This window comes from Peromyscus eremicus, chromosome 18 (genome assembly GCF_949786415.1).
Source record: "Peromyscus eremicus chromosome 18, PerEre_H2_v1, whole genome shotgun sequence".
In the NCBI taxonomy this organism is placed as follows: Eukaryota; Metazoa; Chordata; class Mammalia; order Rodentia; family Cricetidae; genus Peromyscus; species Peromyscus eremicus.
The window spans coordinates 29,932,415-29,950,371 of NC_081434.1; the positions used below are offsets into that span (position 1 = coordinate 29,932,415).

Genomic DNA, 17,957 nt, shown 5'->3' on the forward strand with positions numbered 1-17,957 from the left:
ATTTTAAAGTGTTTCAGTTCATTGGAATGATGCTTGCTCTTTATCTTCACTTTAATGGAATTATTTCAGCAGTGACTTGGACAGACAAATACTGCTGGTTTTGCCATCAAGTCTGTGGCAAAGCCTGGAGATGGAAGCCGTGAGCTCGGGACTGGCGCTCAGGTTCACCTTAGCGAAGAGCGCGGGGATCCTGGCTCCTGCTCAGGTCTTTCCTCCAGCATGGAAGCCTGTAACTTGTACTCCGGCTGCATGTCTTCTTATTGTCAGCTGTTCATTTTCTACTGACTTTAGTTTTCTCTTATGCAGTAAGCCCTCGTGGCTCTTTGCCTTTCTACACTGAGCTAATCCTTTAAAGCTATTATGTCACGTTTTTCTCTAAACTGCCTGTTAATTGGGCATACAGTGGAATCTGAATTCTCTCTCTCTCTCTCTCTCTCTCTCTCTCTCTCTCTCTCTCTCTCTCTCTCTCTCTCTCTCTCTCTCTCTCTCTCTCTTGATCTTTCGAGACAGGGTTTCTCTGTGTAGCTTTGTGCCTTTCCTGGAACTCACTTGGTAGCCCAGGCTGGCCTCGAACTCACAGAGATCCACCTGGCTCTGTCTCCCAAGTGCTAGGATTAAAGGTGTGCGCCATCACTGCCCAGCATGAATATTCTCTTAATACTACTACACTTGATCTTAGCCAAAAGGCCAAGAAGCGACAATACTCACTACTTACATGTTGTTTACATTGGGACATATTGACAAACTGAATTTATTTTCATACGTAATATTATTTTATCTATTTGATGGAGTTTTTTTTTAATATCGTTGCATCCTAGAATCTTATTTTTAACTCTTTCAATTTACACATTAGTTGTTAGCATTGTCAATATTGAACTTATGGTTTGAGAAAAATATTTGAATTCTTTCACAAATCTAGTATACTGTCTTGTGAATTTATGGCTACAGTCATCTTAGCTGTCAAATAATTCACTACTAAATCTTTTCCTGACCATATTAACTCCATAATGTCTTCAGAGCAGCTTATTCTACTTTACATTCATTATTGTTTTTATATCTACAATACCTATTCTAATATGTAACCATTGGATGGTGCATATTATATTTGTATTTTATTATATATTGCCTATTTTATTATATATTTTCTCAGTTTAACAATGAGTATAATAAATAAATACATGTGAATTAAATGTTCTAGGCCTCAGAATCATGTTACTATGATATTCATTTTTAAAATAAATTATCAACTATTGTCACAGTTGGGGCCATATCACTAAAAGCTCTATTTTCTGGGAATTCTCTTTAAATTCAATTTTAATGTTGACGGAGAATGTGCTTCCATTAAGTTTCTTCCCACTAGGACAATTTTGTTGTCTCATTATTGACAGAAGTAATTGTAATCCCTCTTCCTCATTGAGGCCTCTCAAATATGTTATGTCACCTTCTATTCAATATAGACATAGACATCTCTATCACTTGTGTTGAGGACACAACAGTCATATTCCTTCTTCCCATGACTGTCCCTCTCTTGTTCGTTAAGGCCATCTTGATTTGCTTGTCAAGGATCGTACTTAGTACTTTAAGAGCTGCTCTGCAATGGAGGATGGGGACTGAGATTTTCACAGTGCAATATACTTTAGACATTGGTGTCTGGCTTACATATATTAACTGTGCACTGATATTTTGAGAAGAATCATACTTACCCCACAGGAGTCAGACTGAAAAACTGATAAGTGACTCCTGTGGCCTCTGTAGATGACCTTACAAAGGTTGGCCTCAAGAAGCTTGACACTGAGTTAGTCATGACACACTCTCCACTATAATGATGTTCATTCTTTGCTGTTTTGGGTACTACATTGTGACTGTGGAAGGTGACCTCTGCCTCAACCTAGTGCTTTTACAAACCCCTAAGAAGATTCTGCAACATAGACAATTATGAGAAGTCAGAGGTGAGGCTTTCTGGTGTTGTGCCCCATAGTTCTCACACCTCCTATATTCTTCAGATTCAAATGCTTCACAGAACCTTACTGATTCCCAGCTGCTGTACGAACAAGGTTTCTGTGAAATGTTCTCATGAAACCCATTTGAAAGTGTCTTCCCTTTTCTGACACTCTTGACAATCATATTGGATAGTAAAGTAGAGTAGAGGTAAATGAAAACACACAAACATGAACAATCTAAAGTAGAATGTAATAAATACATATATGTGTAGATAATACATTTACTAAACAACATGTAGATGATTCTTCCTTACTCTAGTGATCCCAAGAAAATTTCAAAGGTTATTCACGCCTCTTTAGAGAAAGAATCACAGAAAGCTAAAGGAATGAGAGCATAAAATAACACTAACATCAAGTGTTTTGTGTTTTATTCTGACTGAAATGCAGTCTATTTAGAGCAAGACATATATTTAGTCATGAAAACATGGACAGAGGTTAAGGTATAAAGATTTTTGAAGTAAGTACTGAAGATAGGGATTATATGTAGAAACAGTAGTGATTTTTTTCAATTTTAGTGGCTGCTTAGCATCTTCTGCTTACTTACCATTACCAGGAAGAGAATCTGAAAAACACATAGCTGTGGGTTATTTTATTACCTCATCTAGTTTTGGTCTTACTGTAGATTTGTTTGGGAAAGACGACGCAAGCCTGATCTTATAACCAAGGAAAAGATAAAACAGTTCTTACGTGCAGATTCTTCAGGCTCTTAAAGTCCCCATCTTTGATCTCAGTGATCTTGTTGTTTTGCAGGTCTAGCAATGTTGTGTCAGGAGGAAGGTCCTTGGGCACTTTATCCAAACCTAGCATAAAAGAAACAGAAATACATAGTCTAAGTGAAGGAATTCCCAACGACAGAATCACAAAAGATTTTTTTTTTAATTTTTTGAGACAATACTTCACTGTGTAGGCTACCCTTACATTTACAATCCTCCTGCCTCAGGCTACTAAGTGCTGGAATTACAACTGCTTCCAACTTACAAAGTGTATGTTTACAAGGAAATTAAAGTTTCAGTGATAAGTCTGTCTGTAACACGTTTTCCTCCAAAACTTATATAGATTATAGTTGAAAATGGTTCCCAACCAAGTCATGAATTTTTTTCCTTAGTCATAAACTGAAAATGTTTCCTGTATAATTGAATTGTTTTTGGCATAAAGGAAAATTGTGTTTCTTTTAGGATGTTGCTCAAATCACCCACTACATGTTGCACCTTAAGAAATGTTTTATAAATATTTGATAGGAGCACATTGTAAACCTATACTACCCATACAAATACCTTATCAATAGAGTGCTCCAGCCAAGTTTCCTTCTCCTTTTTATACATCCAACATTGACACAGATTTGCATTTAAACTTAGCTAGTTGAACTTGTAACCAAGTTCTTGTTTGTCCAATGAAAATGTATCTAAGCTTTAGGGAGAGCAATTCTTTTCATTTTAATTGGAATGCCATGATGATATCAGTTTTAATAGTCATTTTATAACCAATAGATCTATGGTATAGTAGTATGAATTGGGGTAAATTTGGTGGTATATGTACTATGAAATTAATTTTTCGAAGCTTTTGTTTTGGAATGTAGATTTTCAATATATTAATATAGACACTTAACAACTAAGTGGTCCTTGGTCTTCAAAAATATGTTTTACAAGTCATTTAACCAATTGTGTTAAATTTTTTTATTTCCATTTTAGGGAGTATAGGATGTAAAATAAAAACTAGATATTTGAGTCCAGAGGGATGGCTCAGTGTTTGAGAGTGTGGACTACTTTTGCAGGGGATCTAGATTTGCTTTCCACCACCTATATCAAGAGATCACAACAGTCTGTAAATTCCAGCTACAGTGAATCCAATGTCTTTTTTGGATTCATGGACACTGAGACACATACAATGCAAATTCATATAAACAGGTATGCACATATGCATTCCCCTGCCTACACACACACACACACACACACACACACACACACACACACACACAGAAAGACAAACCATATTTGCAAAAAAAAAAAAAAAAAAAACAAAAAACAAAAAAAACCCTGGAAATTCTATTCTTACATAGAATGTCAATCTCTGTATTTTAATATACCATAACAAAATTTGTAATATTTTTATAGGAACAAGTTCCTCTTCATTATACAATTTGAAGTACTAATGATCTCTGACTCATTTGACAATTCTTGGTTTCATTGTCTAGAAGCTGGATGTACAATTGGAGCAACAGATTTGGAAATAAAACTCATGAAAAATATAACTCACTGCAGTTTTCAATTAAAACTAAGATCACAACAAAATATAATAACTACTATGTTGGGCAGATAGCGCTTCAGTTCTGAGTTTTTAATGAGCATGGACTCAGATACCACATGGCAATCAAATTTTAAATCTCATGATTTCTTCCATGGAAATTGACATCAATTTAAAATCACTTATTTCTGAGGTCTTTTTTTTTTTTGCTGTTATTTTTGTTGGTCTTGTCCACAGACCACCACTCCAATGACAAGGGGAGGAAATAGTGTTCATATCCATGACCAGTGTCTTAATAATGTTCAGTATCAAATGCAGTACTCAGCTAACATCGTATGCTCTGTAAACATAGAACTCATTACAGACATGGTTCCCATGGAAATGTAAGACTGAAGTGTTTTCAACACTGAGAAGTAAACTACAAAACAGCCACCTTGTAGGAGGATGCATGAGGGTACCCCGCAATCATAATCATCGCAATTTTCAGAAATGTCAATTTGCTAATTGCATTCAACTAGAGGAGGTAGACTTCTGCCAAATCTTTGATAATTAGTGTGATCCAACCACGAAAAGACGTGATTTCCTTTCATTTGGAATGGAGTGCCATGTCTCATTATTACTGGTTTTCTGTTTTCTGTTAGGGATTTAATTTCCATTTATGCTTACTTTTGTATAATTGAGAACTAAAATTCTAGAGGCTGTCTTAACATTTGGACAATGTCAAGTTGACATGAAATCTCACATGTGTAAGGAAAGAACACCATCTCTGAATGGCTGATCCTTTGATTCATGTTGTCATCCTTGAACGTTATAGCAGAAACTGTTTGACCTAAGTTATATACTTTATAGCTGAAGACTTAGCATAAAAAATACCCACCTCAGCAAACCAAACTAGTAGGAACTCAGGAAATTTAGATCAACAGCTATGGAGCCTGCATGGGACTGGACCAGGCCCTCTGCATGGCAAGACAGTTGTGTAGCTTGATCTGCTTAAGGGGCCCCCTGGTAGTGGCATCATAATCCATCCCTGGTGCATGAGCTGGCTTTTTCAAGCCCACTGCCTATGATGGGACACCTCGTGCAAGGGGGAATGGCTTGGACCTGCCTCTACAAAATGTACCTCCCCATGGGAGGCCTTACCTTCTTGTAGGAGGGAATGGGGGCATGGCTTGGGAGGGGAAGCCTGGAGGGACGGGAGGAGGGAGGTGAGGAATCTTAGATTGGTATGTAAAATGAATTTAAAAAAATTCTTAATTAAAAAAAAATACCCCCTCAGACTTTTGATATTTGCAGATTAGCTCTTGGAGGTCCACTATAGTAAGAAAAATCATAATGCTATGTGTCTGCTCTGAATTACTGATGGACTCATACTCATTTGATGCACCTCAGTTTATTGTTGTTACTTTGAATTAGATAGCTTTAGAGATTATTTTAGTTAAAACTATGTTCTACTACTCCTTTCACAGCAGTATGCTGATAACATATTAAACTGTCTGTAAACGCTTTTGATAGAAGCTGAAACTTAAAGCACTGTGGTATCTTTCACCAAGTGACTTTCAGAAAGGGCTCAATGTCATGAACAAAATTCTGGTTAAGGGCGTGGCTAAAAGACAATCCTCCAGGCTTCAAGTATGATATTTGTATGTCAAATTAATCTGTATGCCCAAGGGAAAAAATTGTTCTCATACCAGATTCCCCCCAAATTCTATACATTTCATGTCTAGATGAAGTGGCATACTGTTAATTAGCATATTCAAAGATCTAGGAAAAGTATAATAGGTGAATTACCCAAAATATGAGTTCTTAGAATGTCCCAAAGGGAAAGAGCATTAATTGTCAGTTAGTCTGTGGTTTCATGTATACTTTATGATGAAGTTTTTAGCAGACCACATTAAAATAAGAAAAATAAATAAGCGAATGTGACTACTTTTGATGTAAGTTCATACACACACCATAAACACACATGCAAGCACGCGCGCGCGCGCGCGCACACACACACACACACACACAATTCTGAGACCATTCTCTGCTTTTATTTTATTACTTGCTTTTAAATATACCTCTTCATAAAATTGAATTGATAGCTGCTGAAAGATTGTGTTATCTTTTTTAAGCTTTGTTTTAAATATATGAAGTGACAGATTTTCTCTAAAGAGAAAAAATATTTATTTGGCTGGGCTTCATGGTGGATACACTTAATCTCAAAACTTGGAGGCAGAAACAGGGGAATCTCTGAGTTCAAGGACAACCTGGTCTACATATCTGATCCAGGCCAGCTAGTGCTAAATAGTGAGACCTTGTCTAAAAGAAGAAAAAAAATTATTTGTCCCAGAAACAAAAAGCAGGGAGGGTAACTTGTAACCTAATTGAATCCTCATTTTTTCTGAAGACAGAAACAAGACCAGAGAAGTAAAATCTCCAAGCTAGCTCAGAGCTAAACTAGACCAATAACTAAGATGCTCTAGTTTCTCCCTCCAGAAGTTTCTGGTATGGTATTCACACATGTGACCACTACTGCACCTAGAGCACCTACAGTCATTCCTAGAAATTCATTTTTGTTCATACCATGGATGTTTTGTGAGAAACTCATTGCTCTTATTCTAGTACCACTGAGAGCTTCCTCATCCTCCTTCCTCTATAAATATGCATCCATATCACACCCTGGAGCAGTGATACCTTGAGCTCAAACTCCTTACAGAACACAGACTAATGCATGCATTCTTATCTTTTCAGAATCTTTGTTGCTCACCTGCAAATTCAGAGTAAACAGAGAAGGGTTTCTGTTGTTGTTTTGGCTTATTTGTTTTGTTTTCCATTATGAAGTTGTTTTGGCTATACACAGGTTTCTTTCTGACACAATCAAATAAAACACCAAGTTGCCTTGTGGTACTACTCTGAAGAGTACATCAGTATAGCCTTGATATTTTTTTCTGCCACATTGCATTATAAAATCTCTCCAGATCCTATTTTCATCAAGGTTTACTTGTTATTTCAATGTATTATGACAAATAATTCCTAGCTGGAGGAATCTTCATTTTGGTCCTAATTTTCAGTTATCAAATGACTCTATCGATTCTGTCATGTCCATTGTTTCCACCTACGAATGGCTCTCTTTTCTTTGACTGTGATGTATTTTTAAGGCATCTTTAGTCACATCTGTAGCTGAAGAAGATTGTTTTCTCTGTCTTACATGGCCCTGGCTAAGGGGTAATAACTTCTTTGCATGGTAAATATTTCTCTTGGAGGAGGATAAACTGTGAGCTGCTAGAGGAAGAAACAGATATGCATTCATAGACAGATATTGACAAAAACCAACACAAACAATTCATCTTGAATTTGATCATTGGATCTAAACCTTTACTCGAAATGAGTAAAGATAATGTAATAAGTTTGGAATCAATAAAAACCTCAACTTTTTCAGGAAATGTCTTAGAAGGAACACAAAGGAAAATTCATGGAACTTCATTTTAATGAAGACTTAAGAGTTATCTTTAAAAATGGAGAGTAGTCCCAGTTCACAGCTCAGTGAAAGAGTATGTGCTTTAACACATCCAAGACCTTGAATTAAGTCACTGTTGACACAAAGCTCTCTCCAGAACTGTTCAATGTGTGTACTACATTTGGATTATAATAAACATCAATTAGATGTGAAATAAATATTTTACTATTCATAGAATCGTTGGAAATATACACATTGAAAGATTGCTAATTTTAAATGTTAACTAGTTATGAGTAATTTATCTAGTTTTCATTATTCATTTCATTATATATTATAAAATATATTTATTTGATATGTATTTTGTGAAATATCTGGAATTTACCTCAAAGTTACTTGAAAGATGAGGAATATAGTAGTAATTAGTGTAATTTCTTGAGACTAGTTGAAGCTCTTACATAGATTAAAAAAGACTTTCATCTTATTAAAAAATCTTTAAAGTTTATTGATTTGATTTGTATGTATGTGGATGTTTTGCCTGCATGTATGTTCTTGTACTACATGTGTTCCTAGTGCTGATGGAGGTCTGAAGTGAACATTGGATCTCTTTTGAAACTAGACCTACAAATGGTTGTGAACTACCATGTGAGTGTTGGGAATTAAATATTAGTCTTCCCCAAGAGCAAGTGGTCTTAACCTCTGAGCTGTTATTTTGCAGAATTTGGATATTTAAAGACATTTATTTACATGATTTCATTCTTATGATTTCAATTTCAGTAATTGTTTTTCGTCTGGGTCATTTTATGGCCACAAACCAAGTTGCCTAATCTGTCAGTGTCCTGAAAAGTGTACTTGGATGCTACCATTCACCGAACTTTTGTGAGAAATCAGTAAACTGTACTACAAATGGATTGTCCATCAGAGTGTAGAGTCAGTCTCAATTTTTATTATCTATTATTAGTATCAGTAAGAAAGACTTTAGATTGATTGTTTGGCTGGTGATTAGAGAATTAGTTTCTCTGTTTTTGTCTTCTGTACATTATGATTATTAATAAATGTTATCCTGGAGATTATAATCTATTTTTCATGTATGTCAAAAACAGGTTTTTCATATAACATCTTAGTCCTGAGTTGGTTCTTCTTGTCAGTAAAGACAAGTATTGTGTTCATCATTGTTCCATGAAGTGCAGGACCTTCAGAGTTTATCTACATAGGTCCATGTGTGGGTAGGAAGCCTTCAGTTCAGTTAGCACATGCTTCCCAGCAAATAATAAGACCCCCAAATCTGACCCTAATCAACTTCATCCTATTTAATGGGGACAAAGACAGACTCCAGTCTTTTGTAAGTCAGTAAAATATCAGATATTTTAAAACCACTTTTGGCTTCAGAATGATTTGGATCAAAATTAATCCAGCCATGAATTAGACATGACTGAACCCAACTTAGCACACTTGAGCCTCTCTGTTCTCATTTGAAACACTAAGATGGAAACACCTTAGAGTTAAGGTTCAATTTGATGGCTGAACACTGTCAGTTTGAACTAAAGCTAATCCTCAATATTTATAAAAGCAGGTGGTAGGTCATGGGAATATAATATCTTTACCATTTACTTTGATATCTCCCTATTTGCCTAGGATGACCGCTGATGTCCCCATACCCCATCTTTCTCTGTAGCCCAAAACTAAACAGGCCTTAAAATTGCAAATCCTCTGGCCGGGTGGTGGTGGTACATGCCTTTAATCCCAGCACTCAGGAGGCAGAGGCAGGTGGATCTCTGTGAGTTCCAGGCCAGCCTGATCTACAGAGTGAGTTCCAGGACAGGCTCCAAAGCTACACAATAAAACTCTGTCTCAAAAAAAAAAAAATGCAAACCCTCCCTCATCAGTCTCCTGAGTAGCTGGGAATATAGGCTTTTGCCACCACACCCGACTTTGTACAACTTCATGAACCATGTACATATGAGACAATCAATTTCTGTTTATCTATGAGATAGTATCCTGAATATAAAAGTTACTATTGTAAGAATGTTTATATATATTTTTTGGTTCTTGTCTAGCAAAATAAAATGCATATCTATTCATTAAATGAGAAAACAAGCTTCTGAAAAATATCATTACATACAAGAGGAGGCAAACTAGGTTTGAGTTCAAGGCTGTGTATCTATATATACAAAACTCTTTCCATTTCTAAATGATTTTAAAGCTATTGAATTACCTTTCAAACACCATTTACTATGTGCTTAATTAAAAAAAAAACCTAGACACAAGACAATGATTGTGTTTATGTGACTTTTCAGGACTCATATATTATCAGTGAGATGAAAGTTATTACCAAATCATATCCCTTGGTGACCCCTGATGCCAGCATGAACAGCTGAACCAGAGTCCATAAGCAAGAGAAATTATCCTCCTCCAAGAGACCATGTACACAAAACAGAGTATCTGCTCAAGATCAAAATTAGGCAGCTTTCAAAGTTTGGGAAATAATGAGCTAATTTCACCTCCATACTTTTTGTTAGCTGCTCTGTGTGTGTTTCGTGGCCCTGTTTGGGGGCTACAGTGAGCATGGGTTTAAAGGTGCCTCTCTAGCTCATGGCCAGGATTAGGACAGCTAGAAAGTACTGTGCTACCTTTATTTCTTTGAGGACCCTCTATACTGCCTTCCATAAGGGCTATACTCTGTTTTAATCCTTTCCCACAGAGTTCAATGGCTCCCCTTTTTGACACCCTCCTAAACCTTGGATAGTCTTAGTATTCCTGATAAAGTAAGTCACTCTTACTGCGATCGGATGATAGAGTTTTGATTAGCATTTCCCTGGTAAGGAGTGATCTTTAGAATTTTTTTTTCATGTATTACTGGGTCACTTCTGAGAAATGTGTATTTAGATCTATTGCTCATTTTAAAAATGTAGCTATTACCACTGATGAATGCCCCTCAAACATGGAAGCTTTTAAACATTTTCAGTTGGTTTATGATCTCAAACAAGAAATCTGGCAAGGAAACAGAAAGTTTGCTCTCAATGAGGGCCTCTCATTCATTTGTAACCAAATATTAACAGGACTAAAGGTCATAGAAGTCTAGTCTGGACTGGATTCCCCAAGACTCAGTCTTATGAATAGCGGTCTGTGCTGCTGCTATGGTGTCTGAGCTGGAGCTGTTTGGAGTATCTGAGACTGCCTTTCTAGGCACAGCCTCAGTACCAATATATTTGGTCTTGGTTTTGTTTACTTTCTTGGTAGTAGATTTTTGGAGTTCCTTATATGTTCTGGAAAAAGAAACATTACAATGGTATAGTTAGCAGTTATGTTTTCCCATTATGAAGGCTGTCTCTCCCCTCCGTTGTTCCATTTTCTAGGTCAAAGCTTTGAAATTTGTTACAATGCTATGTCTAGTAAGCATTAAGTGATAGTTAGAAACATCGTGACGCACATATACAGGGGACTGGCTACTGCTCATTAAAATTCGTGAAATCCTGTCTTTTGCAACATGAATGAAATTGGAGAGAGTTATGTTCAGTGAAACAAGCAAGGGATAGAAAGACAGGTATTGAGTGATCTCACTCATGTGTGGAATATAAGCAAGCTGATCTTACAGAAGTTGAGGGTAGAATGGTGATGACCAGGAGCTGGGCAGAACGGGTTACTGAGGAAAGTCTGATGATCCATGGTTACTAAGTTCAGTTAGAGAAGGATGTTTTGCAGGAGGGTGCACAGTCAGGCAACTCTAGATTGCTACGATTTCAGAATGCTAGAGGAAAGGACTTGGAAAAGTCTTTTGCATGACATAGCAATAAATGTTTGAGAAGACCGGCATGTTGAACAGACCTACAATTCACTCAATGTATATGTGTAGCAAAACATTACATGGTACCAATAGTGTATCCAGATTTTACAAAATCATATATTTATTAAGAGTAAATATAAAAGGAACGAGTTGTAGTTTCTGTTTCCTGTTTTAAAATAACAACTGGGCTTCTTAATTAGCTAAGACTACATTGGCTGCTTGATTTTTTTCAATAAAATGTTCTTTATCTGATAAAGATAGAAGAGAAGCTGTGGTTCTCACACGAGCTTCTGGTTCAGCTCAAAAACTAAATTGCAGCAGAATCTGCAAAAGAATTTGGCCACTATCAATGGCCACTTCTTGTTTACTTTCTCAGGCCTCTGTGCCCTAGATAAGAACATAGTGATGGTACCCTGTAATGATAGCTAGGGCCAGACATTCCATGCATCTTCCAGAAGCGTTTACATCACCTCAAAGACAAATGATAGGGCTTTAGTCTCTCAATTTTATTTTCTTGTCTCTGAAAGGACAGTTTAAGAATCAATGCTGTTCAACATCAGCACAAATAACCCTTGGAGGAAAACATGGAGTCAAGCATTGAAATTGAAAATGTCTGCTCATACTCTATAGTATATAGGTTATATTGACTAAAGATTGGACACTGTACCTCCTCTGCCTCATTAAAAACTCCTCCAAGGATAATCCTATGGAAAACTTTAGCTATGGAAACTGATAATAATTCACATTTTCACCCCTAAAATACCACTGATCCATCATAGGGTGTAAAGGATCAATGAACTATCTGTAGACTTCGAGAGGCATTCATATACACTCTCACTGGAGTTTTAAAGTGAGGTACAGTTTGTGCGAGCACTGAAGAAGACTGAGATAAATGTTTCTCAATTACTGATATTGAATCATTTTATGCTTTTCTCAGCTCCTTTGTTTGTGCATTCCTATGCTTAACATTAGAGGCCATTTCTCTACAAAATATGGCTAGCAAACTGCCCGGAATACATATGGAGCTTCTCAAAGAATCACCCTGTTCTGTTGTGATATTCCTTCCATGAGGAAAGACACATAGCAAAAAGGTAGTCCTGTGATCATTTCTTCCCTTTACTCTAAGAAAATATACAAGCAAAAGAGAAGAAAGGAAAAGCAGCTGCCATGGGAACCAAGTCCATTGACCTTTGGCCCAACTGCTGAGCCTTCAAACTTTCTGAAGATTTATCTTCTAAGCATGTGGCTCTTGGAATTCCAGTCCATTTTTTTTTTTTTTTTTTTTTTTTTTGCTTTTAAAAGGATAAGTCGGCGTCTTTAATGTATTAGGCTAGAGTTTTATGTGCCAAGATTATATCAGATATTTACATTGTACTGTAGTTGTAGTTATTTCTTTTGAAATTTTATAAAGACCATAATCATCTGGGCTACAAACTGCCAAAGGTAAGAAGAAAACCAAGACCAGAGGATAAAGGAGTATTTATGTATCTGGAAGATAAATTTCTGTTGCACAATCCAACTCATTTTGCTTCTGATAACTGCATATTTGGCAAGTGAGTAGTGTTTAATCTCTGGTGCCTGGACCCTGTAAAGAGTAAAGGGACTTTCCTAATATCTAACATCTGAAGAAAACAAATCATGAATTGAAAAAACAAAAACAACAATAACAAAGAAACCCTGAAGACAGACTACAAGATGAGGCATTGGTAGACGTTTTACTTTGCAAAAGGAGGTCTGTTAAAGTCAGAAAGACTTCATTTTTAAGTGATTCATTGCAAACTGCAGAGTTGATGGAACTGACTTAAGAAGGGCCTGGAGAGGGGAAGGGGGTGCGGCGTGGAGAAAAAGCAAAAGGAATCCTAGCCTCAGTGTTCCTTCTCTCTGTCCTTGACTGCTTCCCTTGCTCCTCATTAGGTGGCGCTGTCTCTTGCTTCTGGAATCTCAGAGACAAATCCCGAAAATAGCAAACACTCAGAGAACCCAGTTCCATGAAGACAGGAGATGCATGAGGTTGGCCTGACTCACTTACCCAGATCGGAACACTGGACCACTCGAAGATGACACTGGCAGCGGAAGGGACACACAGGCCCCAGGGGCTCCAGGTGTGGTAGGTCAGGAGGAAGACCAGAATCTTCAGTTTCTGCTGCGCCGGAAGCCTCATCTTCCAGCATGAAGTCGAATAAGCCTCGCTGTTCAAACGGTCCAGCCCAAGAGGCTTGTGCCAGAAGGAGTAAGATGAGAGTCGCCTTCATAATTATCTCATGTATTGGCAACAGCCTGGGAACCTGGGACAGCCTGGAACGAAGCAAAAGGTTCAGGAGTGAGGTTGCCACTTCATTCATGTAGTATTTCTCACATAATAGCTCATAGCAGAGTGAGTACAGAGAAAAATATAGAAAATAACACTTGGTTATGCAGAAGTCAGGCATCCAGAAAGTCTTTGAAAGGTGGTAAAGGTGACTACAAGCACATGTAAACCACTTGCTTACTAGTAGCAATCCAAACAGGACTAAAAATGGCTTGTCTCGTCTTGGGGCCTGAATTATGATGAGGTGGCACATCACTGGCCAGTTGCTTTTGACTAAGAAATCATCTCGGTATTTTCCATGCTCACTCAACAGTGCCATACCACAATCAAATAAGTCTCTGCCTACACAGTGAGACGTCTCCAACTCCTACCAGAGACATCTCATCAAGCCATGTTCATCTCCAGATCCTCTTGAATTTTCCTTGGTCTAGGGTCCCTCTCCGTCTCCTTAAGTTGTTGTAAGAGACTCCTACATGTTTCTGTCCTGAACATTTCTTTTATTCCAGACCCGTCTTCCACAGTGCTGCCCAAGTCATTGTCTAAAACTTCAGCTTAACCTCACTCTGTTCTATTGTCACCATGGGTTGACATCTCATGACTTGTCCACGACAATCGTGTTCTCTGATCTGTTGATACTGAAAGCTACATTTCTCTGCATCTTCTCTCTCAAGAATAGACTTCAACCCTGACACTCAGACCCCCTTGCCAATTTGCTTACCTATTTTCCGAGGAACTTTAGAGATTATGTGAGATTCTGGGGTTCCCTTCTGTATGTCCCGACTCTTCCAAGCAGGGTGCTGCTCTTTGCCTCTTCTGTGATCCCAAGCACACTGCTCTGACCTCTTTTAATGAACTTATCACATATTATAATGTGTTTTGTGTGTTCATTCTGTCCCCACGTTAGCGGATGTTCTCCCTCAGGGCGTGTCTTATTATTCCTTGTTCTGTACCCATGCCTTGCACAATATTTTGAACACGAATGACTCAGCTGAACATCAGTTTATTAACAATACAGTGTATTCTGTTTGTTCCAAGAAACCGAATAGGTCTGATGCTTTAAAACACCAAGTGTTTATTTACACCAAGTGTCCAGTTATTTGGATATAAATTAAATAACTCCAAATGACCAGTCTAAATAACAAAGTACATTTGCTTAGATGGAGATCAAGCAGTCTATTTTTGAGATGGTATGGCTTAATGTCCCTCTGCAGCTCTATAAGCAATCCCCAAGCAGATTGCGGGTGTTACTTTCAGACTCATGATCTCAACTTAGAATTAAACATTTACTATTGTATAGCTGCACCTCTGCAATTACAAATACAATGTTGTTTGAGTCACACTTTGCCATCATCGTTACCAAATAAGAAAAGAAAACAGCATCTTTGAAGAGATCCAGAATACATATCCTAGAAGCTTTAGCCAGATCCACTAGGAAAGAAACAAATGGTTTGTCATTTAAAAAATTCCCCTTTCATTCTTAGTTCACATTTAGTACTGGAGTGTGTCTAAAACAGTACATAGCATACAGGACCGTGATTTTCAATTAAAAAGCTCATAAAGATTGTGATTCACTCAACTGCCCTAAGTTCAATACCAAGTGTCCTCTAGCAGCCCATTCCCACTGAATTCCTGGGTCTCTCTTAAAGGGAGGTTATTGTTTTGGCAAGAAGTTTTCTTGGATTGCTGTAAAGGAGAAGCCTCCTAACTGTTTCGCATTAAAATGCAATGTTTATGGTTTACCACAAGTTTGCTGGCCTTGCATATTTAATGCCTTGTAATAATTTTAGGAGAAAAGAAAATGAATCAAAGTAATCTCAGCTTTAATAAAGGGGAAGGAGAGTTAGTGCAGATGCCTCTTGATAATCCATTCGCCAGGGCAGAAATGCCTGGTGGCTCCTCTAACAACCCAAAAAAGGAAATGTTGAGCACCGGCTCAGAGGACCACTCATCGTTTATGTTTGTTTACCCTTGTTAAAATAGTGCAAATTCTCTGCACAATCTTCCCTTAGATTAAAGCTGGATACAGTTAGACTGCATGCCACCTCAGCTATTTGCTCTTCTCTCTCTCTCTCTCTCTCTCTCTCTCTCTCTCTCTCTCTCTCTCTCTCTCTCTCTCTCTCTCTCTCTCTCTCTCTCCATGTGTGTGTGTGTTAACTCCATTATCCTAGAGAGGAAAAGCATGCCTGAAAATTTTATTCAAATTTCCCATGATATTCTTTTATAATTTTTTTTAGAATACTCAAAGTTCCAGCATGCTAGAGCAATTAATATTTGCCAAGGGTCCTCACGATTTCTTCAGTGTTTGTTGTTGTTGTTGTTGTTGTTTCCTTTTGTGATAAATAGCAAATAGAACAGCAGAAAGAGGTTGTTCTTATACAAACAAAGGAGACTGTAACAGAGGCAACACACTTTTTGCATCTCATGGAAACTGTTACTTTCAAATATTTGCAAAGCCACTCTCACTAATAATGGTTGCTGTAGTTTAGAAATCTCTCATCAAAAGTAATACTTCTGGCCCCTGTTTAGTTAGCCATGTCATCCAGATTAACTTTTGTATAAACACGTTTATACTTTGGGTGGTTGTTTCAAAGCTAAAACTTAACATTTAAGTATCAAAAGAATCTGTAAATACAGAACAAAATTTAAATTCCCCAGTATTTGCTGAATTCAAAACTTCAGTAACCATAGAAATAATTAAAAGAAAAGCAATAAAAGTAACATTTGTTCATAAATAAGAGCTACTATAAAACTCAAATTTTGTTTTGTTTTGTTTTTCTTTTCTTTTCTTTTCTTTTTTTTCCTGGTAAAATAAACAGCAACGGGGGGAAAAAGCCATAGGCATTGAAATCACTGGGGCATACTTAACTAGTCTCTTTACTCTGCTTACCATTAAAATGAGAATCAACCCCCACCCTCACCTCACAGTCAATGCACCTCTTCAGAAAGTTTCATTTGCATTGAATATATTGACAGGAACATTTATTTATATCCAGGAAAGTATACGGCTGTACTACCTCAGATCTTAAACATAATAAATATTTTCAGTGTTGCTTTCCACCACTCTGGTAATAATTCCTAATCATTTCTGGTGTTGCAGAAACAGACATTACATCTCTATAGCTAGACTGTTCACTTGCTGAGGTTTCAAAGGATTGTGAAGTATGCAAGAATCCAGGACCGGAATAAATCTTTAAATAGCTAATGTAGGCACAAGCAGCAGACTAGTTTAGAATGCTTTTCTGTTAGCAGATCATAAAGAGTGAAGCGTTTCATCAGTACAAATGCAAAAACATCAGTATAGACAGTCGTGGTGTTGTTACAGGTTTTTAATAAGCATCTTTGCAAGAATAAAAGAGAAAGCAGTAAAACAATGCATTCAAACAATTATTTTACCGAGTACTTCTGTTTTCAAGCAACTCTTGTTTCTAATGTTGCATCAAGATTATTAAAAGTTTAGCACAACTTCTTTCTCGTTTCTTTCTCTCACTAGGTATTTTTTTTTCCCTGCCCTCCACTTGACGGAAGTTTTATGAGCCTATAGCAGAGTTCAGGACAATTATTGAAAGCCATACCTTTTAATCCGGGTATTTGCCACGGGAGCCCTCAGAGCTGAGATGTAATTACACTAAATATTCAGCCCCAGCAAAAGAGTTTGCAGGTGTGGAAAGGAGGAGGGTGCTGCTCTCTGGCACTAGGTTGGGAACCTCCAGCTTCTACTCCATAGCCCAGTGAGAAACGAAGGTTTCACTCAATGAGCACAGCCAGCTGACACCCACATTAGATCATATGGTAATGATACGTCTCTTGTATTGTAGCCAGAAACTTTATCGGCCTCCTTTTCCCCCCTCCACGTTTGCTTTATTCCTTTTGCATCCGCCTAACATTCCAAACTGCTTTTGTCGTCTAGTGGAGTAACTTGATTTGAATTTTCTCTTATTTGTTTTTTTCTCCCCCGAAAAGATCGTCACTGAAGAGTTTGTCTCCCCACCCCCAACCCCATTCCACTCTCCACCCTTTCCAGCCTTGTTTGTGAGTAGTATTTATTAGCCTTCTGAAATAACATTCGTGTGTGTGTGTGTGTGTGTGTGTGTGTGTGTGTGTGTGTGTGTTGTGTGTATGTGTGTGTGTGTGTGTGTGTGTTGTGTGTGCGTGTGTGTGTGTGTGTGTGTGTGTGTGCTTTGGAGATGT

General features: G+C 37.5%; 1 protein-coding gene across 2 annotated transcripts in view; it reads right to left on the bottom strand.

Moving 5' to 3' along the window:
• The window catches only part of Dcn (decorin), a 40,490-nt gene extending 22,775 nt beyond the window's left edge, over positions 1-17,715 (bottom strand). Inside the window, exons 1-3 of one of the 2 annotated variants that reach the window (XM_059245189.1) lie at positions 17,342-17,715; positions 13,491-13,756; positions 2,688-2,800 (exon numbers count right to left, since the gene is read on the bottom strand). In XM_059245189.1, the coding sequence (XP_059101172.1) occupies positions 2,688-2,800; positions 13,491-13,713 (336 nt within the window). In that variant the 5' untranslated portion in view covers positions 13,714-13,756; positions 17,342-17,715. Of the gene's footprint in view, positions 1-2,687; positions 2,801-13,490; positions 13,757-14,487; positions 14,667-17,341 lie in introns of those variants that run through there. The other variant, XM_059245190.1, reaches the window with a different exon arrangement.
• Positions 17,716-17,957: the final 242 nt, after the last annotated feature.